The sequence below is a fragment of the Podarcis tiliguerta genome (assembly GCF_965153285.1).
Source record: "Podarcis tiliguerta genome assembly, chromosome: 9".
NCBI classification, from domain to species: Eukaryota; Metazoa; Chordata; class Lepidosauria; order Squamata; family Lacertidae; genus Podarcis; species Podarcis tiliguerta.
Genome location: NC_139542.1, coordinates 64,121,864 through 64,148,788, shown reverse-complemented (window position 1 = coordinate 64,148,788; position 26,925 = coordinate 64,121,864). Strand labels below are relative to the sequence as shown.

The window sequence follows — 26,925 nt, the reverse complement described above, 5'->3', positions numbered from 1 at the left end:
GTGTCCCCTAGTTTGTCTTGTATTTCTTGTTTGATCTTGGTTTTTTTATTTTTGTAGAGGTTTCTTAGGTGGTATAAGCCTTTGGCGTGCCAGGTTTTTATCTGGGAGTTTTGTGCTGCATGGTGGAATAATGGGTGGTGAGCCAGGGGAATTAGTGGAGATGGAGTTTGGGACAGTTTACCTGCTTCTTCCTTCCATGCTTTAGGCATGGTCTGTGTGAACCTGTTTAGTGTGGGGATTTTTGTTAGGTTGTTTGGGAAGAATGGGTATGCTGTGGTGGAGGTATTTTTGACGATGTCTCTCTCCACGTGTGCCCAATGTTTTGTCTAGTCTTCTAAAAATGTATGGGATTATGTGGCGCACTTGGTTGACAAAGTAGTATAGTTCTATGTTGGGAATTCCCCACTCCTACTGAGGAGGGAAGGTGTAGGTATTTGGGGTTTTATTCTTGGATTTTTGTGTGATAAACGAGTGTAATTTTTTCTGCCATTTGCGGAGTTGGGTTGGGGGAATCCAGATTGGAAGAGTTTTGAATAGATAGGCTAATTTTGGAAGGGTGAGCATTTTGGTCATAACCATTTTGTCTTAGAGGGTGAAGTTGGTGTTGTTCCATTTCCTCAAGTCTTTTACCTGAAATAATGCATTTCCCAACCCACTTCTACCTGAAAAAACGCATTTCCTGACTGACTTTGTTTCATAAACTTTTTTGTTTAATAAAACTTTTCTTGCTTGTTTGAATATTTTTCCCCTGAGACTAATCATTAGGTTTTGTCTCACACAAGTCCCCCACTAGATAATCCATGGTAAATTGTAGAAATTATTGTAATTGGTGTACCATGAATATGATGCATAGTACATCTCTACCATGTTGTAAACAAACAGTTTTATTGCTTATTATTTTATTTTATTTACTTTGGTTTTCTAAATGAGATCTTCTTGTTCCTTGAACATTCCAAAGTCATTTGCAACCAGATGGACTTAATTAACCTCTGGTTTAACTTTCAGGTATTAATCTGCAAACTGGAGCTGTAAACAAGTTCCCCTGGGGTGCTAAAAGCATGTCAGCCTTCTATTATGAATCTAATTGGACAGCTATATTTGCATAAATTCAATATTCTCGTTTGCAAAACAGGTCTCCATTTTGCTTTAGGCCATGCAAAAATAGGATGGTGGAAAAGAAAACATAATTTTTAACTCTCTTGCCCTGTAATGTATGTTTGTCCTTAATGGCAACTTTCATTTGGTATTTTGTTTTAATTAAAATTGTGGCTTGCTTTGCTTTCCCAACCATTTGGTTAACTGCTGCAGGTTAAGCAAGTTATTGGCATGGAATTAAATGGATTTAAGATGCTCGTATAAAGGATGGTGTCAATAACATCAACTTCCTTGAGCTTGCTTGAAAGGTATTTGTGTGTCAGAGTCACAGGCCATAAATAGTACTGATCATGGCCGATTAAGCACCAAAGTAAGCCCTACCCAGAAATACTTCATCATGAGGTGTCTGATTAGGTTATGCCAAGGCATCAATTTAAGATTCTTTTTTAAAAAATAATGAAATTCTGAGACCATTCCATTGCAGATTGTTCATAAGAGGATGATGATGATAAAAATTTATATACTGGCCTATATCCGTAGGTCCCAGGACGGTTCACAAGATAAAATCAGAATATAAAACCACAAAATACATAATCAAAACAAAAACAACCCATTAACACATTTTAAAATTTTAAAAGGACATAGGATGTCAGTCAACCAAAGACCTGGTTAAAGTAGCCAGTGCAGTTGGACCAGGATCGGTGTAATGTGCTCAGACCGTCTTGCTCCAGTGAGCAACCTGGGCTCTGAATTCTGCACTAGCTGAAGTTTCCAAACCGTTTCAGAGGCAGCCCTACATTCAGCGAAAGCAATGCAAAGCCTCCAGAGCGTGGAGGGAGCGCTGCCTCTGAGCTTCGGAGGCTTCGCGTTGCTATTGCTAAAGCCAAGAAGCCTGCATTCGTTCCATAGGATGCACACACATTTCCCCTTAATCTTTGGAGGGGGAAAAGTGCATCCTATAGAGTGAAAAGTACAGTAGCTGTTCTGGTCATTCTTCTATAATTACAGCTGTGTTTTATGTGCTATATTTGTGTCCTGTCTTTTGTACAAGAAGCATAAAGGATGATCTCCAGGTGCCCAAGGAAAAAATAAGTTGCCGCAGTGTACAGGTGCCAGGCTGAAATCTATTGTTCAAAAGTGTCCCTGAGGAAGAACTTTGTTCAGAATGTGTTGGGCTCAGTTAAAAATGAAAAATTATTGTGCACCTGGATGTACCCCTCCTTCCTTTCCCCTGTTGCTGGCACCTTCCTGATTTTCTTCCCAGCATTTTAGCAGTGCAACAACTCTGAGTTAGGCTGAAGGAGACTTGTCCAATATCTGCTGAGCTTTGTAGCATGGTAATTTGAGGTTGCCTTTTATTCTACAGACTTTACAATGAAAGAGGCTGCCTACACACCATCAAATTAACTAGAAATATAGGGCCAGATTTAACCCATTCTACTCTGGTTTTACACGCCATTCATAAATCTATAGCTCCTGATTTTTGACTTTATCACCAAAAGCTCCTTGTAGTGAATAAATACGTTTTTTATTGTTAATATCTGTCATTTTTCTCATTTGTATGTTCTGTTTTATTCTTTAATAAAAATAAAATAAAACTATAAAAGGGAACAAAAGAAATACACAGCAAGATTCAACTAACCTGTTCTGTTGGTGGATGCCAGCACAAGGTCTCTTGCTAGGGCTGTGGTCCTTCCCTCACCCCCCTCACCTTTGTCCACTTGCTGCTCTCCCAACCCACCAGAGAGGACTTGGCGGGGGGTGAGGGAAGGACCACAGCCCTAGCAAGAGACCTGCGCTGGCAAGCAAAAATGCTTGAGCTGACAGAACAGTTTCCCTTAGCAGTGAATTGAGTTCCACCCATAGCTTTGATCGCCACATCTTGCACTGTGTGTTCATAAATTAATGTCCTTCTCCTTTCTTTAAAACAGGTACATTTCTTTACATGTGCTGCTATGTTTCCATTTATACAGGTGCATATGCATAAATCCCCCCCCTCTTAATACCCCAAATAATAAATGGTTCAAAAATGCTTTTCGTTTGAAAGTACAGTCATACCTCGGGTTACAGACACTTCGGATTGCGCGATTTCGGGTTGCGCACTGCGCCGAACCTGGAAGTACCGGAACTGGTTACTTCTGGGTTTTGGCGCATGTGCAGAAGCGCTAAATTGTGCATTGCGCATGCACAGAAACGCCGAATTGCAACCCGCACTCATGCGCACACACGGCGCTACAGTTTGTGAACGCTGCGGGTTGCGAACATTCACGTTCGCAACCCAAGCGTCCATTGTATTACTGTTGGTGTTTGCATGTCAGGACCTTGGGCCAAGGGGCCAGAGGCAACACTCCAACCCTCTATATTTGGCTCTCAGGATTATCCCCAGGTCACTCTTCCATGCCCTCCTTGCGTGCATTTTCCTTGCTGGAATATGCTCCTGAAGTGTGATAATGCTTCTATCTTGCGTGGGTGGAAGAGGAAGAGATGTGTAGAAATGTCTGGTGTTTTTCATGGCTGGAATGAGCCTAGTGTACAAACATGAGTCCCATCTGCCTACTTTTGTCTCTGGCCCCACTCAGAAAGCCGCCCAGTAGGGATTCTGGCCCTTTTCACTCAGAAAGGTTCCCCACTCCGGTCATATATCTTGATGCTAACATATAAATCCTGTCATAATTCCTGTTGCTGTGTACGCAGATTGGGAAGGGGGGGGGTGGCATTCAGAGTGAATACTCTTGCTTTCTTGTCCTTGATCAAAGGCATAATGCTCATCTGTACTACTTTGTATGTGTTATAACACAAAAAGCAGGACAGGAGCAAATTGCTCAAGTCCAAAGCAGAACAAATTCTAGGGTTTCATCCAGAAGGGAATGAGGACTAACCACTGAGCCTCTTGGGCTTGCTGTTCGGAAGGTTGGCGGTTCGAATCCCTGTGACGGACTGACCTCCCATTGGTTTGTCCCAGCTCCTGCCAACCTAGCAGTTCGAAAGCACACCAGTGCAAGTAGATAAATAAGTACTGCTGCAGTGGGAAGGTAAAGAGCATTTCTGTGCGCTCTGGTTTCCGTAACGGTGTCCTGTTGCGCCAGAAGTGGTTTAGTCATGCTGACCACATGACCCGGAAAGCTGTCTGTGGACAAACACTGGCTGAAAGCGAGATGAGCGCTGCTACCCCATAGTGGCCTTTGACTGGACTTAACCCTCCAGGGGTCCTTTACCTTTAACAAGTTGTCAGGGTCCCTCAGGTAGTGAGAAAATGCTCTGCTATTGGATGGTTAATCTGCATGACTTGGGAGTTAGCCTTCTGGCACAGTAATTCATTCAGCTGAAATTGCATATGTGCAAAGAACAGCACTAATACAGTGGTACCTCGAGTTAAGTACTTAATTCGTTCTGGAGGTCCGTACTTAACCTGAAACTGTTCTTAACCTGAAGACCACCTTAGCTAATGGGGCCTCCTGCTGCCGCCGCACCGCCGGAGCACAATTTCTGTTCTCATCCTGAAGCAAAGTTCTTAACCTGAAGCACTATTTCTGGGTTAGCGGAGTCTGTAACCTGAAACGTATGTAACCTGAGGTACCACTGTAGTGGAGAAACAGATCAACACAAATGTGGTGTGAGTAGCATGTGACCATCTTCAAATAATGTTTCTAAGGCACTGTGCACAGCAGATGTTCTTCCAGCAACTGGGAACAAGTCGCATACCATCTAGAAATGTTATGGTTGCATTGCACATTCTTCATTATTGGCAGCCACGGGTTTTGAATAGCTAGACAGTGGAAATGAATGCAAGCCAAGCACTACTGGGGATGCAATATGTAACCTCAAATTCCTTTTCAGATAAGCCAATGCAGGAGTTCCAGATCCCCTTTCTTGGAAGCGCATGCTTGCAATGTTAAATTGTTGGTTGAATGTGAGTTTAGAGTAAACGTCACTGTTGTTTCATTATGTAACATCTTGGCACCAGTTTGAGCAGAGATGGACAACTTGGCCCCTTTACTAATGCTGAAAGGAGAACTGCCCAAGGCAAATTTAAGTTTCTCTTAAATTACTGCTAACTGTAAATAGCTGTTATTTATTCAGTATAGCTAGTAACCGTGATTGCTTTTCTGCACACAGCTATTAAATTGGGGTGGAGAGGTCTTAAGCTTGCCGTTCCTATACTGAGTTTCTTTCCTATTTTGAGTTTCACAGTAAATCTGGGGTTCTTGGAATTGCTTTAGATGTGAAGTTTCAGGTATAAACTGCAAACTTAGAAAAGTGGAGCAAAGTGATACCAAAGGAAGACAATGATACTTATAAGTTTTTTAAAAATAAATAAATTAAAGCCTGCTTCATGTGAAATGTAATTAGCCTAACATAAATGTTCTTGTTGCTGATTATTAATATGTGTTAGAGCCTCTTTAAAAGAAACCAAGTGGCACTCTGGAAAAGGAGGGGGGAGTGAGGAACTGGGGAGATTATACTGTATTGGCAGTGCTTTTTTCCTGGGGTACTCAAGGTAATCAAGTACCAGCACCTTTTCCCCAAATGTTAAAAATGTGATACTTACTGTAACAACTTCATGGTGATTGCCAGCACTGTTTCCCCCCCCTTAAAACAACAGCAAACCACTGTGTATTAGAGCTTTGAGTGAATGTAGTAGTCTGTTCAGACCTCTGCTGTGTTGATGATAATGTTTTGAATAATAAAACTTTGGTTATCTGAACCTCCCTGGTCGGGACTGCAACTCTCAAACAATATGCTTTACACACACAAATAAGATACTTTACATAAGAGGTTACATTTCTGCTCTTTTTGGCAAGCATGGCAAAAGTCTGTGATCACATTTGGTGCAAAAATCATATTCCCAGGAAGGAGGGGCAGCTTGAAAAAATCTTATCTACTTGGTTGCTGATTAGTGGTATGTTTGGTGCAATGCTAGCTTGCAGGGAAGACCTGTCCCAAATAATCAAGATGTGATAATGTGCTTCATTGCTTTGGCACGCTTTATGCCTATGGCAAGTTGTGTTTTGCTTTGAAGCTTTAGGTCTTTTATAGATTTTTTATCTGACTTGTGTTATGACGAGGCATTGTCTCTGGTGTCATTTGGGTAGGCCACAAGTTCCAAATCTTCTCTGGAAGCATACAGCTTGGGGCTTCCTATAGAAAGATATGTGTGTGTGTGTGTGTGTGTGTGTGTGTGTGTGTGTGTTCGTTCCCACTGACAACTCTCTAACTTTGGTAAAGCAAGTTCTGGAAATGAGCCGTAGTGGGATTAGCATCTCAACAACACCAACATGTTAATCCTTGCAAAATCTCCCACCAGATTCCACAGGAAATTAATTTTGCGGTGAATAGAACCTCACTGTTAAGCTAAATAATGAGCTCCTGTTTTGTGACATTTTGTGACTTTCTCCAAGTTGCCTGCCACTACTTATGCTTTTAATTCGTAGTGGATTTTCTTTGAACTCCGTGCACCCTTACGTTCCCCAGAATTCTAACAGTGAAAGCAACAAGACTTGGAGTTGCCAGCCTACAGGAGCTAAATAATAATAATAATAATAATAATAATAATAATAATAATAATAAACAAACAACAACAACAAGAAGTCAGATTTAAAAGCAGTTCATGAACTATGTATTGCTAAACTGAAGTCTAAAACAAAACCAAGTCACACAGGCTTAGTAAAGTATCTGGAAGGAACAGTTTGGAGGCAAGCAATCATTAGTCTAGGGGAGCAAAGACTGTTAGGAAGATTCGGAACTACCAAAGACATTGAACAGGCCATTGCCTGTAGACCAGAGATTATGTTTGAGGAGTACAGTGAGAGGTGAAATGGGTTTCAAAGGATGACGAGGGTATGGTATAAGCTTTTAATTTCATGTGGCACATTGTAATGCACTGGATTAAGAAGGTCAGGGTCAGCAAGTAGATTAGGGTTGCTGTGAAATGGGGGACAGGAAGCGGGCAGGTGTAGAGGACTCCCTGGTCCTGATGGAGTAACTATGCCCCGAAAGACCATGTGCTCAGCCTGGGAGTCCTTTTGGACTAGAGGCGCAGGTCCATTCTGTGTCCAGGTCGGCTGTCTACCAGCTCCATCTGGTATGCAGGTCGAGACCCTACCTGCCCGCAGACTGTCTTGCCAGAGTGGTGCATGCTCTGGTTATCTCCCGGTTGGACTACTGCAATGCGCTCTACTTGGGGCTACCTTTGAAGGTGACCCGGAAACTACAACTAAACCAGAATGCGGCAGCTAGACTGGTGACTGGGGGTGACTACCAAGACCTGAAAGACCTACGTTGGCTCCCAGTACGTTTCCGAGCACAATTCAAAGTGTTGGTGCTGACCTTTAAAATACTAAACGGCCTCGGCCCAGTATACCTGAAGGAGCGTCTCCACCCCCATCGTTCAGTCTGGACACTGAGGTCCAGCTCCGAGGGCCTTCTGGCAGTTCCCTGACTGCGAGAAGTGAGGTTACAGGGAACCAGGCAGAGGGCCTTCTCGCTAGTGATGCCCGCCCTGTGGAACGCCCTCTCACCAGATGTCAAGGAAATAAACAACTGTCTGACTTTTAGAAGACATCTAGAGGCATCCCTGTTTAGGGGAGTTTTTAATGTTTGCTTTTTTATTGCTTTATTATTATTGTTATTATTGTTATTATTGTTATTATTGTTATTATTGTTATTATTGTTATTATTGTTATTCTGTTGGGAGCCCCCAGAGTGGCTGGGGAAACCCTGCCATATGGGCTGGGTATGTATGTATAGTAGCAGTAACAACAACAACAACAACAACAACAACAACAACAACAACAACAACATGAGACTGTCTCTGAATTGTTTCTAGAAGCCTGAGCTGGTCCAGATGCTTACGAGAATATGGCTTGTGAGAGCATGCTCTACTCATTTTAGAACAGTTGCATTGGTTACCAATATGTTTCTCAGCACAATTCAAAGTGTTAATTATTGCTTATAATGCCCTAAATTGCTTCAGACTGGGATACCTGAAGGAATGCCCCTCCTCTGCATTGATGCTTAGCTGGACAGGACATGTAAGAGTCTTTTCTGTGGCTGCAGCCCAGTTCTGGAATTCTCCCCTCCAGGAAGTTCAGCTGTGCCTCTCATCCTTTGTCCTCTCCAGACAGTGTAAACTGATCTCGTTTATTAGCCTAGGCAGGGCTGCAGCTAGGGGGTGGCGAGGTGGGCCCCTGCCAGGGGCGCAGCCAATCCCCCCCCCCCCGCAAAATCGGCTAAAAATATGTCCATAAACATAAATATTGATTATTGCCTCATAAGAAATGGTTTTTAAATAGAGGGTGAATTGAATAGGTGGAATGGGGTTGGGGTTGGAGGAGAGGTGGAAAGAAGAGTTAATTTGTCCATGGCTAGGGGGCGCAATCTGGACAGTTCTGCCAGGGGTGCAAGATCACCTAGCTATGGCTCTGAGCCTAGGTATTTTTAAAGCTGACTTTGGTATCCTCTGCCATGCGTACGGTTATCATCTGGCGGTTCGTGAATCATGAAACAAGAATGCCCTTCTTTTTGAAAGAAAGGAAAGAATAGATTGCGCCGGGTGGGAGCAAGCATTTTGACATGCTAAAAGCACTCTTAGTATTCCAGTGAGAATGTTACTAGCTTGTTGTGATGGCATCATTCAATTCCTAAAGCTGTCAGCTGAGGCCAAGGTTACGGTTCCTTCTATATTTAAGCGATTGTGCTTTCTTGTCTGCAAGGTCTTGAACATAGAGAGCCTTATCCTAGCCAAGCCACTAGCTTTCACATTAATAAGCATTGCATGTGAAGATAAAGATAAACCCTTTAGCTGGGTGAACACTGGGCATTTTAATTGTTTTGTTATGTAGGTGATTAGCGGATGCAAAACGTTGCAGTGTGGAATGCTTCTGTGCAGGATTCGTCTGTGCAGCCACGCCGTACCATTCCCCTTTTCTCTCTCACCTTACCCACTGAGCATGCTCAGTCAGTGTTGGGTTTGGCTGGGAAGTCTTCTGAGACTTTGGAGTTCTTCTGAGCCTGCTGGTTGCTCCTCTTTGTTCATTTTGGATACACTGAGGTCCAGCTCCAAGGGCCTTCTGGCGGTTCCCTCCCTGTGAGAAGCGAGGTTATAGGGAACCAGGCAGAGGGCCTTCTCGGTAGTGGCACCCAACCCTGTGGAACGTCAAGGAAACAAACAACTATCTGACTTTTAGAAGATACCTGAAGGCAGCTCTGTTTAGGATTTTTTTTATGTTTGATGTTTTATTGTGTTTTTAATATTCTGTTGGCAGCCACCCAGAGTGACTGGGGTATAAAAATATATTATTATTATTATTATTATTATTATTATTATTATTATTATTATTATTAAGGAGCAGCACAGTTGACATTGAGAGTGATACCAGTCTATATGGTACTGTATTTTTAAGTTTTAATTATCAGTAGTATTTTAGGATTTGTATGTTGCTTTCTTTAATTTTCTGATTGCCCAACTAGCATGCTCTCTGTGTCACCAAAATATCACGGACCCACATGATGTTCTACCAAACTTGAGTAGAGATTTTCCCTTATGTGGGTACACAACCTGTTTGCATCCGCTTTGTTCCACAGTATGAGCTGAAGAATAACAGGATCAAGAGCTCTGTGTACACTTCACTGGTCACAAGACCTTTTCTTTTTCAATCATGCCGTGGAATTTTTAATAATGAAATATTTTTAAGAATTACTTCTTGATAATCTTTCTGTAATCTTGACTTGGATGAGCACATGATGAAGACGGCGAACCTGCCAGTAACTTGCCATTCCTTTTTTATTTGTACGGTTGCTTTAATTCTTGATAATCTAGCCAGTGTAAAATAGTATTTGTGTTTGTGTTGTAGTTCACAACTGGACGCAGGAGGAGACTCTTCAGTGGCTGGTCGAATTTGTTGAACTTCCTCAGTATGAGAAGACTTTCAGAGAAAATAACATCAAAGGAACAACATTGCCGAGGTGAATTTTTCAGCCCTGATAAGTTTTGTACCTTTTTGGGTGCTCCTGCAGTGTTGGGCTCTCTGTGCAGAGCATGCTTAGTGAAATATATTAAACATTAAGATTAAACATTTCTTACATCTAAAACATTGTTAGCCTAAGAAATCTGCTTTTTTGATGGTACATTATTGCACTTAAACTGACAAAGTCATTCAGTTCTGTATAGTTTCATGCTATATCGGTTGAAACAAAGACATTCTGTTAATGCCAAACTTGATGTTAGTTTGGTACATTAAAATCTACCATCTCTGGTTTAGTGTTGTACATGAAATTTGATAAGCCACACAACATAGTATCTATTTCTCAGTGACTTTGAATTACTGCACACAATAGAATCTGCATTTTTAGTTGTGTCTCTAACAGTTGCTTTCAGGAAAAGGAACATAAAATCCCTGCTTTATTGTGTACAGGATAGCAGTTAATGAAGCCGCATTTATGATCTCTCAGTTGAAAATAATTGATCGGAGCCACCGGCAGAAACTACAGCTGAAGGCCTTGGATGTTGTCTTATTTGGACCTCTCACACGTTAGTATTATTTCCTCTCCACATACACACCTTTAAACTGCTAGCAGAAAGAATTGTTCTGTTGAACTGTGATTTACGTTAATATTTAGGCTAGCTAATTCCTCTGAGGGATATGCCCAATGATACTATTGTGGGTATCCTTCAGCGGGTGTGTTTTGAGTATAAAAAGAAACCATGGTTGATCAGGACAGGAATAAGCCTAGGTAAGTCTTGGATTTGTGTGCTATTTTATCCTCTGGTACAGTCATAAGGAGTTAGGAAGCTTTCACTTTGCTTTAGATGAACCACAATTTAGCATTACATCTAAATCCTAAACTATGAGTCATCTGATTATAGCAAACCAGTTTCATTGCATGGTTTGAAGCTGCCTTCTTTCAGACAAACTGTAGATGCAAACCATCATTTCACTTGCTTGTTTTTAAGTGAAAGGAAATGGCAAGTGGGCTGTCAAATTCTGAATTAGCCTTTTGGGGGGGGGCGGTGTGTAAAAATTATTATTTATTGAATTTGTATACCCGGGGGCCTCAGGGTCGTTCACAGAATAAAATCAAGATATAAAACCACAAAATACCTAATAAAAATAGCACCACCACCACAATGGTACTCATACCTTGATAAATTGAAAAATGTCTAGATCCGACCCAGCCCTTCTTTCTATGACCCCCCCCCCCTTCTCTATTGAATTTGTGGTACATATTTTCATTTTGTATTTTAATATCAACATTTTAATTGAAATTTGACATTTTACGGATGGCATTTATTAGAAAGAATTAAAAAATCACGATTGGTGCCAAGGACATTGGAAGAATTGCGCTTTGACTTTTCCTCCACCTCATGCTTGCCACGAGAAGTTAGTGCAGTGCTCTGCTGGTCCTGTTTGTGGCAATCACACAATGTTGCTTTTACACACCCACCATGCCACACCCAACCCGAAATCCCAAGAAAATGAGAGGGAGAGAGAGAGAGGTTATCTAGTAACAACAGGCAGCATTCCCCACTACCGGGGCGGGGGGGGGGGGGACGGACACCTAAGATGGCCAGCCGCATTCCCTCTTACCTCTGATGCGCACACAGAGCACATGGGGAGTGGGTGTCACTGTGGTCTAAAAAACTGAGCCTCTTGGGCTTGCTAATCAGAAGGTCAGCGGTTTGAATCCCCGCAACAGAGTGATCTCCCATTGCTCTGTCCCAGCTCCTGCCAACCTAGCAGTTCGAAAGCACACCTGTGCAAGTAGATAAATAGGTACTGCTGCAGCGGGAAGGTAAGCAGCGTTTCCGTGTGCTCTGGTTTCCGTCACGGTGTTCCGTTGCACCAGAAGCAGTTTCGTTCTGCTGGCCACATGACCTGGAAAGCTGTCTGTGAACAAACGCCTGCTCCCTCGGCCTGAAAGCGAGATGAGCGCCGCAACCCCATAGTGACCTTTGACTGGACTTAACCGTCTAGGGGTCCTTTACCTTTACCTCTTTCTTTCTTTTTTACACCGAGCACATGCATGTATTCAGAGCACAGACACATGCGACTCACAAACATGCACTTCACAGATATAACTCCTTCTCTTCGTCTCACACACCACAAATGCACACATAGCTCCTCCTCCTCTCTCTCACACAGGCCACACATAGATCTCTTCCTCTCTGTCCAGATGTACCTCTCTCCCTAGGAGACCTCACATGCCTGCCTCCTTTTCTCTCTCATTGGCACAGACAACATATAGATCTCTCCCTCCCACCAAATGCCACAAAATACATCTCTTCCTCTCTCGCACATAGCCCCTCCTTCAGAAAAAGGCCTTCCCTTGGGCAGAGGAAGCACCTGCCACCAGTTCCACATCGGTGGCAGACAACAGCAGCCTGAGTGTGTGAGGATACCACTGCTCCCCCCTAACCCTTTTTAATAATAATAATAATAATAAACCCAACATGGAGTGAAAGAGTACTTGTGGCTGGCTGGCAGGCAGTGGCAGCCTGAGTTTACAGTAACATCCAACCACTTCCCCCATATCTCCAGCTAGCATGGGATGAAGGAGGCACCCGCTCCTTTTAAGAAGGCAGTGGCAGCCACTGCCAAAGCATATGATGATAACTTCATTGCTTCTCCCCACCCCTTTGAACTTTTTTGTTTTTTTGAAGTAAGCCCCAGGGCAGGCAAAGGCTAGCAGGCAGCAGTGGCAGCCCAAGCGAAGATTTTGGTACTCCTTTCTGGAATATTTCGTCAGAAAAAAACACTGGCTGCACCAAATATCGCTGCTCATCAACCTTTTTCTCGGCACCACGTGTTTTCTACTGCTGCTGCAGTTAATCTTAGGCGTGATTAGTGAAAACAAGCCAGCTTAATTTAACTTGGTTTGACCCTTTCAGGATTACAGTGACTCTTCTTTAAGACACATGTGCAGACAGGTTGCCAGGAGAGAGAGGGAAAAAAATTATGCTGAGCACTAACCATACTTAAGATTAACTGCAGTTTGTAATTATTTTTTTTAACTTCGACAAACTGGTCGACCTAAAATGGAAGTGGAAGTTTCTGAACTCACAGAGCTATGCTGGAGGGGAGCGTATGGGCTCATGGCTTGTTGCAGCTTGTGTAGCACTAAACCCTGGTTTAGCATTGTATCCAAATCAGCCCAATCTTGTTAGATGACCTATCTCGTTAACTCACGTACAACTGCATTTTTCAGGACCGCCTCACAACTGGATGAAAGATTTCATCCTCACCATTTCTATAGTGATCGGCGTCGGCGGCTGCTGGTTTGCATATACTCAGAACAAGACTTCAAAAGAGCATATGACAAAAATGATGAAAGATTTAGAAAGCCTTCAAACGGCAGAACAGAGTCTGTGCGATTTGCAAGAGAGGTACGTGAAAAATAGACAATACTTTAGGGTGTTCAAAGTCCTTATGATAGCCTTGAAATGCCATTTAGTGTGAAAATATTGCAGGACTTTGCCTGTTCCACATCGTGAATTCATGGTTAAGGTGATGTATGAAGAGGAGACTACTCAAGTTACATTTTGCCACTAAGCTACACCAGCATTCCTGTTAATGTATGAGTTCTGATGTTTTTCACAAATTTGAATGTCCTTGCCTTTTTATTGTTATTTATTGAGTTTACATATTGCTCTATACCTGGAGGTCTCAGGGCGGTTCGCAGAAAAGATCACAACATATAATCAGAATAAAAACAACAACCCAATAACACACACACACCCCCCCTCTGAAAAGGGCCGCCTTTTAAAAAGGGCATAGGATGTAAACTGGATCAACCAAAGGCCTGGATAAAAAGGTGCATAATGAAGGCACCAGGCAAACTTCCCTTGGGAGATTTTCCACAGATGGGGAGCCACTGCAGAGAAGGCCCGTCCTCAGGTTGCCACCCTCTGGACAAAGGAGGGCCTCAGAAGATGATCTCAGGGTCTGGGAAGGTTCATATGGAAAGAGGCGGTCCTTGAGGTATTGCGGTCCTGAGCCCTAGCATCGCAACTTGACAGAAAACATAGCTAAGTTTGTTGAGAGAGACAGGTAACCCCCTGGTGTTCTTTTGACACATATTGAGAGGTTTAGTGGCATGTCGCTTGGCCACAGAGTAGCTTAAATTATTTGTCCAATCAATTGAGGCATGAACAGAACTGAACAAACACTATTAACTTGTGGAAAAAAAATGTCTACTTTGAAGGCTTGAAAAAGCACAGGAGGAAAATCGGACCGTTGCTGTGGAAAAGCAAAACCTGGAGCGCAAGATGATGGATGAAATCAGCGACGCAAAACGGGAAGCGTGTCGGCTGAGAGAGCTGAGGGAAGGAGCTGAATGTGAACTCAGCAGGCTTAAATATGCAGAAGAGGAGCTGGTGCAGGTATTTGCAAATAAAATCTACCATCTCAGCCCACACAGAGTTGTACCTTTTCCATCCACTTAATGGCACTGTAGCATTGGAGTAAGGGACATGATGAAATCGTAAATCAGAGAAGCAAACTGAGATCAATTCCAGAAAGGTAGTTTAGACATATAAAGCTGAAACTGGTAGAGAAATGGGTGTAACAATCAGTAGAAGGAAGCAGTCAGAACTGGAGCCTTTGAGCTGCACACTGTAGGTGCCTAGCTTCATCAAGTGATGCTGACACAAAACCCCACACATACACTAAGTAGAAGAATTAGAAGCATTGCCACCCAACCCTACTCCACTCACCATGTCCTCCTCCTCCTCTTTCCCCCTTTTTTCTTCCACACATCATCAGGAATATCCCTCCTCTTATCATATTCCACGGGGAGTTGAGTTTGCAGCTCTGCATCTATACACTTAAAAGTTCCTCTGATAGCCCTCTTTTTAACTATACACTTTGGAGTAACAGGGACGCGGGTGGTGCTGTGGGTTAAACCACAAAGCCTAGGACTTGCCAATCAGAAGGCTGGCGGTTCAAATCCCCGCGACGGGGTGAGCTCCTGTTGCTCAGTCCCTGCTCCTGCCAACCTAGCAGTTTCGAAAGCACGTCAAAGTGCAAGTAGATAAATAGGTACTGCTCAGGTGGGAAGGTAAACGGTGTTTCCTTGCGCTGCTCTGGTTCTCCAGAAGCGGCTTAGTCATGCTGGCCACATGACCTGGAAGCTGTATGCTGGCTCCCTCGGCCAATAAAGCGAGATGAGCGCCGCAACCCCAGAGTTGGGCACGACTGGACCTAATGGTGAGGGTCCCTTTACCTTTGGAGTAACAGCTTGGCTCCACATGTAGCTCCCCCACTCTCTCGCTTTGTTTTTCTCTCCTTTCACACTAACTGGCACACACACAGACTTTAATCTCCCCCTCCCCAGTTGCATTAGCATCACCGGGGTGTCCCAAGGCTTAACCTGCGCTTCCCAGCAATACTGATGCAGCTGAAACTGTCACCTCGTTGCTGTTCAGCATTGCGGGAACAGGAATCCTTTCCCCACGGCGCAGCTGATGACTGAGCAGTGTGGAAAGTGGGTGTGTCTCCTGGAGGCTTGGGGGCTACACCCGTGGGTGCCCAAGGGCTGCCTGCAGGCTGCGGATCATCCACATGCAGTCTAAAGAAATAATAGGGAAAGAAAACTGAAACACCGCATTTGTTCAAGGACACTGATAGGGCTTATGCTCATAATTTTTTTTGAATTTACTGTTTTAGAACATTTTAGAATGTTCCTTTAAACAACCTTAAAATATCAGTGACTTCCCTTCTCTTTCCACGGTTCATTTTGCATCACATAAATCCCTGCATATTTTATATAAATTGAACCATCTGGTAATCCATTATTGGATCTATCAAAACTTATTTAAACTGTTGAATTTATCTTTATGCTGTTCACGTTTTCAAATAAACACAATTTTCCTCCATATATTCAATAAACATTTTCCAATCTTCTTTAAACTTCTTTGTGTTAGGTCTGCAAGTTGTGCATATTCCATCAGTTTAAGTTGCCATTCTTCTTTATTACGATAGGGCTTTTATTCAAGGGGGTCTTACCCAGAGAAATTATCCTATGAGTTTTAATTTATTCATCCTGCAGTTAAAGCTATATAAATTTGTATAAATAAAAGCACTGGTCCTGAAAAGAATAAAGTGTGCCTTTGGTACTAAGATGATGCACACACCACAGTAGCCAACATCTTAGATAAGGCTTTCTCCCTTTTGCATGAGTAAATAAATGCCTCTTTAAAGATGGGGTCCACCACCTATAATTTCTACATGTACTGGGGTTTTTAAATTAATTACAATAATCCCGAGAAATTCTGAAGTCTTATATCTGGAACATCTTAAAAAATCTATTTTAGTTGATTAATCAATTAATCAACCATATTATATAGTAATACTCAGTGACTCATCGTTGATGCAGAAGTGTTAAGGGGCAAAAGCTGTTTTAATAACATTTTTACACTTCAGGCTTAGGTGTCTCAATATCTTTGCGTATCTCTTCTGGCTCCTAGGTCCGCATGGCCTTAAAAAAGGCCGAGAAGGAGTTTGAACTGAGAAGCAATTGGTCTGTTCCTGATGCGCTGCAGAAATGGCTCCAGCTCACGCACGAAGTGGAAGTGCAGTACTACAACATTAAGAGACAAAATGCAGAAATGCAATTGGCAATTGCCAAGGATGAGGTATTGTTCATTTTTGAGTCCTTGCAATCAAAAGCAGTGTGTACTCTGTTGATTTTCATCACTGAACTAATACAATTCGGGATGTGGGATTGCAACTAGATGTATGTGTGTGTACCCTTGCCTCCTGCAGATTTTAAGTTTTGAGCAAAAAGGACAGTTACAATTCTGGGGCATCACATTTTTGTCTCATTTTGTTCCTGCTACTGTATCGCCACCCTCCTAAGAGCTGTGCCCCGGGCAGCTGCTCCTGCTACTCTATTCTAGCCTGCCCACAGTTTTCTGAGTTCAGCCCAGCTTTAAATGTTTTACATTTTATAACTTTGTGCTTTGGCTTAAAGTCCAGGAGAGATACCCTTTGAGGCAGCAAACATAAGTTACTCAGATTAACGCAATATCTGCAAATTGTATTTAAAGGCAGTTCATAAAGCATTTTAATAAAAGAAATAAATGAATGCTAATCTCACCTTAAAAAGACACTTTTGGCGTGTCTCTGGTTTAGGGGAGTTGCATAGTTGTGGAGTTACCTGTTGAGAATACCTTTGACTATTCCCCTAGCTGTTCTCGCTTATGTAAAGATGGGAAACCTTAAGGGAGTTTTTGTTCTATTTTAGAGATTGTGATAGGACAGCATGTCTCTTTCGATATGCTATTCCCAGGTCACTAGAGTTTTCTTCTTCTTTTTCTTCCTCTCCTCCTCCTCCTTTGGTGATCACTTATAGCCAAGTAAGATTGTCTTCCATAAACACAGTTTTAACAGCGAGTCCATAAGTGACTGTGGAGGTCAATTCTGGATCCATGCGTCCTTCCACAGTGGGGACATAGTTTTCCAGGCAGAAGTTCAACATGATGAGGGTTTTGCCAAGCGTGCCTTCCTCTTAGCATGTTTCTCCCTTTCGTTCTGAGTTTGAACGTCTTCAAACCTTCGGTAAAGGCTGTTCTCCAGCTGGAGCGCTTGCAGGCCAGTGTTTCCCAGTTGCCGGTGTTTATACTACATTTTTTTAAAGATTTGCCTTGAGAGAGTCACTAGAGTTTGATTCACTATAGTTTAACCTCGTAATGTCTCCCAAATCCTATTGGCTAGATAAAAAAGATATATATTTTTCTTTACCCATTGCATTGTATATGTAAACTTGGCCTCAATTTTTTTTTTTTAATAATAGGCAGAAAAGATTAAGAAAAAGAGAAGTACCGTCTTTGGGACATTACATGTTGCACACAGCTCTTCTCTCGATGAAGTGGACCACAAGATTCTGGAAGCAAAGTAAGAGAACTTCTTAGTGGGTGATGCCCTTTGTGCTTAATGCATAAAGTTGGTTGATACTGTAGTGCTCAATATTTTAATGTTGATATTTTAATTTTAATTTATTGGGACGTGGGTGGTGTGTGGTGTAAACCACTGAGCCTCTTGGGCTTGTCGATCAGAAGGTCAGCAGTTCAAATCCCTGCAATGGGGTGATCTCCCGTTGCTCTGTCCCTGCTCCTGCCAACCTAGCAGTTTGAAAGCATGCCAGTGCAAGTAGATAAATAGGTACCACTGCAGTGGGAAGGGAAACAGTGTTTCCGTGCGCTCTGATTTCCATCACAGTGTTCTGTTGCGCCAGAAGTGGTTTAGTCATGCTGGCTACATGACCTGGAAAGCTGTCTATGAACAACTGCTGTGTCCCTCTGCCTGAAAGCGATATGAGCGCTACAACCCCATAGTCGCCTTTGAGTAGACTTAACCATTCAGGGGTCCTTTACCTTTTTTAAAAACCTTTTAATGTGGGCTGCATTTTAAATTGAAAATATCAGATTCTATAACGTAACGGTTTGTTTGTAGCTCCTGAAGAACGATAGCACTGTATACATTAATATGGCTGATCATTAATACCCGCAAATGCATAATTTGGAGATGGAAACCCCCCCAAACAAACACAAACTTCTGTTGTTTCCTAGGAAAGCACTTTCTGAATTAACCACTTGTTTGAGAGAGCGACTCTACCGATGGCAGCAGATTGAGAAGATCTGTGGCTTCCAGATAGCACATAACTCAGGATTACCGAGTCTGACTTCATCACTTTACTCTGATCATAGTTGGGTGGTAATGCCGCGAGTTTCCATCCCGCCGTATCCAATTGCCGGGGGTGTAGATGACCTTGACGAAGACACTCCTCCCATCGTTTCTCAGTTTCATGGTATGTGGTCGTATATCTAAGAAGACATTGAATGCCTGGAGATGCACAGGAGTTTGGCAAATAACCACAACCATTAGAAGAATTGGCAAAGTGAAATACCAAATGAAGCAATGGGTCAGAGGGGTTAGCAAGATTCAGCAGAACAAAGATGCTAGGAAATATGGAAAAGCAGAAACACTTGGCATATGGAACCCCAGCTATTTAATGTGTGGGAAGGTTGAGGATAATAGGAGAGGATATACTGATTAAATATTATGCTTCTTCACTCACGCTAGTAAGCTAGTAGGAGAGCACATTCCTTTGTACCTAGCAGGAAGCTAGCTGATGGATTCGTTAGAACCATTAGAGTTAAGCAGTCCAGTCTGGCTTGTCCAGATTGGATTCTTTCTGGTAAATCCCCTTTAGTTCCCTCTTAAAAACAATAATGACACAACAGTCTTCTTTTAGAAAGTAATGATAAGGTTTACTTACATTCAGTTACATCCCACATAGTGGACAGTATAAGAGCTTTGAAACTGAGAGTCAATTATATTTATGGGAATGAAAAATCAGCTGGGAGGGAACCTTTTGAAAACAAAACAAAACATGTTCTTCCAGGAAGGAAGCAGAGAAGGTGTGCTCACTTTTAGTCGAGTCCAGCTCTTCCCATTTAAAAGGCAGAAGGGGAAATGGGACTCTGGAGTCTTGCTTCCTGGAAAGAGCCGGAAGCTCTCCCTTCCCAGCCGCTAGTTTCCCAAAAAAGGAGAAAAGAACAGCCACATGCTCAGGGTTTCAAATTTTAGCACTGTGCTTCTTTGTGCACAGTGTGGTGCTTAAAGAGCTGCTTTCTCTCTCGCAGGCAGCCTCGAAATGCTGGCTTTGTGGATGGAGCTTTCTCCTTTCTGCTTTTGTAGGAAATAAAAGAAAGGGCTCTCATTTGGAAGCTGCAACAGAAAGCTGCTTGTTGGGCGCTCTTGTTTCTGGGAAGCCTAAAAGGGGAGAGTGTCTCAGAGATTAAGAGTCTTACTAGGGTTCTGCTGTGCAGAGGAGGGCATTTTTAATGCTGTTCCTTTTAAACTTCATTTTCAGAGCTGATTGTAGACATCTTTTCTTCAAAACCTGTATCACATTCCCCCACCAAACTTTTCATTTCTGTGGCTGGCAAAACAATTGTTTCCCTCTACTGCCACCCTAACCTTTTGAGATTCTGAGGGCTGTTTGATTTTACTGATAAAGCCTTTTTAAAAAAACAAAACAAACAAACCACTCTGCTTCTGATCTGCAGCAGTTGAAAATTATTTTGGTTTGGTTTACATCTGATGTAATTGCTGATATTTGCAGAGGGCAACATCATCTTTTTCTTTGGAAGTCACTCGTACCCGAGTAAGATGGTCTTCCATGAACGTGGTCTTAACAATCTGTCCATAAGTGGCTGTGGAGGCCAATTCTGGATCCACACGTCCTTCCATAGTGTGGACATAGGTTTTCCAGGCAGGAGTTGATCACTGTGAGGGTTTGCCAAACGTGCCTTCCTCTTAGCTCATTCCTCCCTTTTGTCCTGAGTTCGTGCTTCTTCAAAGTCCATGACACCTTTGATAAAGGCTGTTCTCCAGTTGTAGCGCTCACAGGCCAGTGATTCCCAGTTGTCGGTGTTTATACCACATTTTTTAAGATTTGCCTTGAGAGCATCTTTAAACCTCTCTTGCTGTCCACTGACATTACACTTAGCATTCTTAAGTTGGGAATAAAGTAGTTGCTTTGGAAAATGATAATCGGGCATCTGCACAACATGACCAGTCCAACAAAGTTGATGTTGAAGAACCATTGCTTCGACACTGGTGATCTTTGCTTCTTCCAGTACACTGCCATTAGTCTTCCCAAGTGATACGTAAAAGTTTTCGGAGACACCGTTGATGGAATCTTTCGAGGAGTTGGAGATGGTGTTTATAAGTGGTCTATGTTTCACAAGTGTACAGAAAAGTTGGTAGTACAGTAGCTTTGTAAGCAAGCATTTTGGTTTACCTGCGAATGTCCTGGTCCTCAAGCACTCTCAGCTTCAGTTGGGAGAAAGCTGCACTCACAGAGCATAGCACAACTGTGATCAGGTTGATCTGGGCCTGAACAATATCCTGAAGTCCCATGATCTGATCAGCAACACTCTTCAACTGGACAGTCAATCAATTTTGAAGTTGTTTTTTGGTTCACATTTTAACTGTTTTCCACAGCTCCTTTGATACTGTTTCAGATATCATAGGTAACCTAAGGCTCATTTCACAGATACAGTTTTTCATGGTGGGCACTCTTGCTAAAGCTTTTAAAAAATAAACCTTTAAAATGAATAGATGATGTTCATAGAATTCCTCTCCATCCATCCCATTGATCATAATACATTTAGTGAGATGTTACAGATTCCTGTTAAATATTTGAGTCAGGTGTTGCTGCCAACATCATAAGTTTGTGACTTCCCTTGTGACCTTCTCCAGTAAGACTTCAAAATGATAACCGAGCCTTCTGTGAAATTCCGTCAAGTGGAGGCCAGTTTTACACCTGCCTTGCCCTTGCCAGTCTCATTCGCTGATGTATTTTAAGTATGGATTAATAGGAAGGAAGGAAGGATATATTATTCAAGATTAAAATGAAGTCTATGGTTGCTGCTGCTTCTACTCAAAATCATTTGTGGGTTCGTGCAGATAGGACTATTTGCAAATTCTGCCTGCCTGGAACAGAGTAATGGCTCAGTTGATAACTTAGAGCAGCTGGTTGATTTTTCAGTAACATTGTTTTGTCGTTCTCAGGGTCCGTCGTGAAAACGAGCACCTTAGCGAGGAGCAGTAGCATGTGTCGCTCCCGGCGAAGCGTCATGCCGTCGTCTCCGCAGTCGCAACACACAGCACAAACAACGCATCCTCCACATGCCCAAGCTACTTTGCACTCTGCAGATCCAGACATCCTTTCTGTGGCCAGCTGCCCCGCTGCTTACCGTACAGAAGAGGAGGAGGAGGCAATTTACTTCACTGCTGACAAGCAATGGTATGGGCACTGGGGACGCTAGCATGACGGTTTCGGTTAGAGCTAGTTCCATGAAGTGTCTATGTGCCCTCGCTGTCCAGACTTGGACACACCAGAAGGATTTGCAAAGGATCTTTTCCGTTTAGATCTGGAAGATTGCGATAAGACTGTTAACTCCCCTGTGCCCTCTGTGGTATGCAAGATGCAAGGTATTCAGGGCTTGAAAGGCAGATTTAATGTGCCCTTAGAGACTCGTCTGTTACAGCAGGCAGGCGGCTACACTTGGCACGCTCTACAAGGGCATTCCCGACATAAAAGCTGCTAACAGAAATCTGACCTTGAGGTGCTGAAGTCATGGCTGACAATGAAGCCAGTGGAGGAGACTGTTCTGAGCCCTGTGTTTCTTGTGGTGCCAGGGCCATCTTCGGCTAGCAGAGTCTCTGTGCAGTGAAGTGCTTGATGCCTTGTTTTGAAGAGAGATTGGGGGGGGGGGTGAGCAGTTACACAATTTTAGAATTTTATGAACCCTGGGGAGGGTCAGATAAACAACAACTGAGTTGGCTCTTTTAAAAAATCGTTTTAGTGCAGAAAGAGTAGATTGATTGTTTCCGCATACCTTGGAAGCCGAACGCCTTGCGAGTCGAATGTTTTGGTTCCCGAATGCTGCAAACCTGGAAGTGAGTGTTCCAGTTTGCGGACGCTCTTTGGACCCTGAACATCTGACGCAGGAAATAACCTATTTCATGATGGGCCTTGCCATTTGCAGTTTTTGTTTCTGACAAGTAAAGGTTTTGTGTGTGTTTGTGTGTAAACTCAGGATTTGGAAGATTTAATGAAGTAGGTAATTTGATAATTGACAGAGGGATAGAGAGATAGAGATAGATAGATAGATAGATAGATAGATCCTTAAATGGAACAGTCTGACACCTTACAATTGTCTCCTCTTTGCTGCAGGGAAGTACAAGATACAGTTTCTGAATGTGACTCCTTAAATTCTTCTGGAAGGAAACAATCTCCTCCTTCAAGCCTTGAAATATATCAACCTTTGTCACCTCAGAAAATATCACGAGAGGAACTCTCATTGGAAGAGTCGTCGACTGGAGACTCTTCTTCCCTGACGGCCGATATTTCCAGGGGTTCCCCTGACTGTGTTGGCATGACGGAAACTAAAAGTATGATCTTCAGCCCCGCAAACAAGGTGTACAATGGCATTCTGGAAAAGTCGTGCAGCATGAACCAGCTCTCCAGCAGTGCCCCCGTCCCCAAGCCTCGCCACACCTCTTGTTCCTCCACCAGCAGCGAAAGCAAAACGGGTCACGAAACCTCGGCTGCCCCTCAGATAAGTAGCACCCCACAGGACCTCTGCCAGAACGGAGAGCGAAACAAAAAGGCCTCCAAAATAAAAAGCCTCTTTAAGAAGAAGTCAAAGTGAGGCTGCCGGAGGAAAATGCGCAATCGTGGCATCGTTAGACTTGTTGTTTTCTTTTTTCTTTTCTTTTTTTTAAATTAAGAATGTAGTTTTCTTTGTTTTCTGGGCTTGGATGCCGCAGCAGGAAAACCTCTTAGGTCAATTCCTCTTTTGTTTTAAATGACTTTATGGTAAAGTTGTGCCAGCTGTCAATGAAAAATTTTAATTTCAAGACAGTTTACAGTCATTTGTCTATTTATTTCTGCTTTTTTTTTTAGTTTATATAAAAACGCCATTTTTTTTTAAAAAAACACCCACAACACTTTAACACAAGCTTTAACGGACTAGTAAGCCTGTCTGGGCTTGCCAAAGTTTTTTCTTGTTTACTGAAGCATCTTCTTATCTTTCCACAGAAGCTATGGCATTTGCATTACTGGACATCAGTAACTTTTAATGAAGTAAAACTACTTAAATTGCACTACTGTTTTCCTGACTGGAAAGTATCTTTGCAAGTGAAACTGTTTAGACTTGTAAAATGATGGAAGAGATGGGTTGGTTCATGGTTATTTTTTAAAATTGTTTTTAATGTAGAAGCTAGCATTTCTAACAATTGATTTCTGGAACTGGAACCTCGTTTCGCCAACATAATGCTTCTTTAAATGCATTTATTAACCTAATGGGTTGGGTCCTGTTGTAAAAAATCATGTTTATCCAGGGCTTTCACTGTGATTTTACTGCATTGCACAGGCTGAATGGTTAAAAAAAAAAAAAAAAAGACTTACTATAAAAAGAAGAGGCTCCTGATTCCATTCTCAAATGACAAAATTCAAAACTTGATTTTGAAGGACTTTTTAAGACATTCACAACCTTAAAACTGGGATAGGGACAACTGTGGGCACTTGTTTACATACTTTGACAGACGACGGATGTTTGATTTGTGAATATTTGTACTGTGGCAAAGATAATAAATTGAAAATATTATTGTGCATTGACTTGTTCTGATTTTAGCCATTCCAGTCCAAACACCCCAAATTCTTGCTTGTTAGAGGTAATGGCCTGCCATAACTGGTACTTGCCGTTATATTGTGGATACCTGTATTTCATTTTATATATCTTATTGGAGTGAGCATAAGTATTAATAACACTGAATCCTCTTATTGGGCATAGTCAGTTTTGAAACAAATTGTCAGTCGAGCATGTTTACTTTTGCAGCAAGTCCCCCCGATTTGGTTAGATGTCATGCCAAACTGCTACACATAAAAGCTTTGTGCTTTGTACACTTTCTCTTCCCCTCTTCTTGTTTGCTGTTGATTCATTTAATTTGTTCTTCTTTTAGCATAAACCAAATGCCACACCAGAACACCCCTACTTGCACCTTCCGCTTTTCGAGACCAAGTTAGTTTGAAGCCGGTTCACAATCCCGATTTGGAGGGAACACATGAACATTGAGGTCATTCACATAGCGCCAAATCGTTGCTTACTATTAAGTAGGAATCCAGCCAATCAGGTTCAGTGGATCTTCTTTCCAAGCGATTGTATAGAACTGCAGTCCTATCCTGTTACACCCCTTTGTTCTAGCATAAAATCTTACGTATTTGCTTTAACAAGGTTGGGATCACACATGTATGTGTAAAGGTAAAGGATCTCTGGACGGTTAGATCCAGTCAAAGGCGACTATGGGGTTGCGGCGCTCATCTGGTCATGTGGCCAGCATGACTAAACCGCTTCTGGCGCAATGGGACACTGACGGAAACCAGAGCACATGGAAATGCCGTTTACCTTCCTGCCGCAGCAGTACCTATTTATCTACTTGCCCTGGTGTGCTTTCGAGCTACTAGGTTGGCAGGAGCTGGGATAGAGCAATGGGAGCTCACTCTGCCATGGGCATTTGAACCGCCGACCTTCTGACTGTCAAGCCCAAGAGGCTCAGTGGTTTAGACCACAGCGCCACCCACACCTGCATGTATGTGTAATAGCTGATGATCAGCAACTATGGGTAAATGACTTGGCAGCTTGGATGTGTGAATGGACTATTATTAAAAAAGCATTGTGTTTGCAAGTTATTTGAAAGTTCTGTATGTGGTGTTATATTTACAATAACCCTTTCAGATGCGATGGGTGATTTTGCAGCCAAGTGATGAACATACACGTGTAATTCACCTCTCTATGCATGTGTCAGATTTGTATGATCTTATGCTGCTAGCTTAATGTAATTTTTAAGGGCCAGATGTAATTTTGTGTGTTAACTTAGAACTAACAATATTGCAGTGTGATGTCATATTATTATTATTATTATTATTATTATTATTATTATTATTACTATTTTATATACTGCTCTATACCCAGGGGTCTCAAGATATAAAATCACAAAATACCTAATAAAAATAAAAACAACCCAGTAGCACCCCCCCCCCCAAAAAAACACATTTTAAAAGGACATAGGATGTAAATCGGATCAATCAAAGGCCTGGTTAAAAAGGAACGCTTTTGCCTGGCGCCTAAAGGTGCATAATGAAGGCGCCAGGCAAACTTCCTTTGGGAGAGCATTCCACAGACGGGGAGCCACTGCAGAGAAGGCCCTTTCTAGTGTTGCCACCCTCCAGACCTCTCGAGGAGGAGGCACACGAAGGAGGGCCTCCAAAGATGATCTCAGGGTCCGGGTCGGTTCATATGGAAAGAGGTGGTCTTTGAGGTATTGTGGTCCTGGGCAATTTAAGGCTTTATAGGGAAAAACCAGCACTTTGAATTGGGCCTGGAAACTAATTGGTAGCCAGTGCAATCGGACCAGGATGGGTGCAATATGCTCAAACCATCTTGCTCCGGTGAGCAACCGCTGGCCGCTGAATTCTGCACCAGCTGAAGTTTCCGAACTGTCTTCAGAGGCAGCCCTACTTATAATGCATTGCAGTAATCTATGAGGTTACCAGAGCATAGACAACAGTAGTTAGGCTATCCCTGCACAGATAGGGGTGTAGCTGGGCCACCAGTCAAAGATCTTAGAATCTAAAACTGAGGTGAGATTCAGAAGGCAAGCTTTCAGATAAAAGCAGCCAATCTTTATGTTCAGCAAGCTTTTATCTTTTTGTTTGAAGTTACAGTTCAGTAACAAAGGCAGCTTTCACAGTGAGATAGTGGCTGGTTGTGCAAAGCCATCACCATTTTTATATCGGTCAAATAACGGCATCTTAGTCTTGAAGAGTGTAGAGCTGATCGAGAATTTTTTTGGAAGCGAACTCTTCCCAATTCCACTTTACTTAGCAAGTACAAAAGACAATTGTAAGAAATATCCACATATTTCTTCACAGTGGCAATGGGACATGGTCTCAATAGTCATCGGAGATTGGGGAAGGGGGTCGAAGTGTTGGCTGACATTCATTTGCATAACTGCATAGCAGAATCCGTTCCAGCTCAACTATCTTGCTGGTAATCTTTCATGAAGGGCTTGCCTTTGCTTAGTATTTGAATTTATTTTCCTGCTATAATGCCATTATACAGAACTTTTCAGGGAGGTGGGAAGATCTGGAAAATCAGAGGCCCTTCAGACTGAATCTTCCCCTAGTCCTTTTAGGTTCCTTGTCCCTGCCACGCTACCCTATAAGTAGATGACGTGTTGCAACCTGGAGATTCCT

The 26,925-nt window shown here is 42.6% G+C and overlaps 1 protein-coding gene across 1 annotated transcript in view; it reads left to right on the top strand.

Annotated features, from left to right (window-relative positions):
- Positions 1 to 24,282, top strand: part of STIM2 (stromal interaction molecule 2) — a 73,042-nt gene extending 48,760 nt beyond the window's left edge. The window contains exons 4-12 of the mRNA XM_083458168.1: positions 9,948 to 10,059; positions 10,509 to 10,624; positions 13,300 to 13,477; positions 14,296 to 14,473; positions 16,559 to 16,726; positions 17,887 to 17,987; positions 18,662 to 18,900; positions 21,675 to 21,909; positions 22,843 to 24,282. Of these exons, the coding sequence (XP_083314294.1) occupies positions 9,948 to 10,059; positions 10,509 to 10,624; positions 13,300 to 13,477; positions 14,296 to 14,473; positions 16,559 to 16,726; positions 17,887 to 17,987; positions 18,662 to 18,900; positions 21,675 to 21,909; positions 22,843 to 23,320 (1,805 nt within the window). The 3' untranslated portion in view covers positions 23,321 to 24,282. The remainder of the gene's footprint in view (positions 1 to 9,947; positions 10,060 to 10,508; positions 10,625 to 13,299; positions 13,478 to 14,295; positions 14,474 to 16,558; positions 16,727 to 17,886; positions 17,988 to 18,661; positions 18,901 to 21,674; positions 21,910 to 22,842) is intronic.
- Positions 24,283 to 26,925: the final 2,643 nt, after the last annotated feature.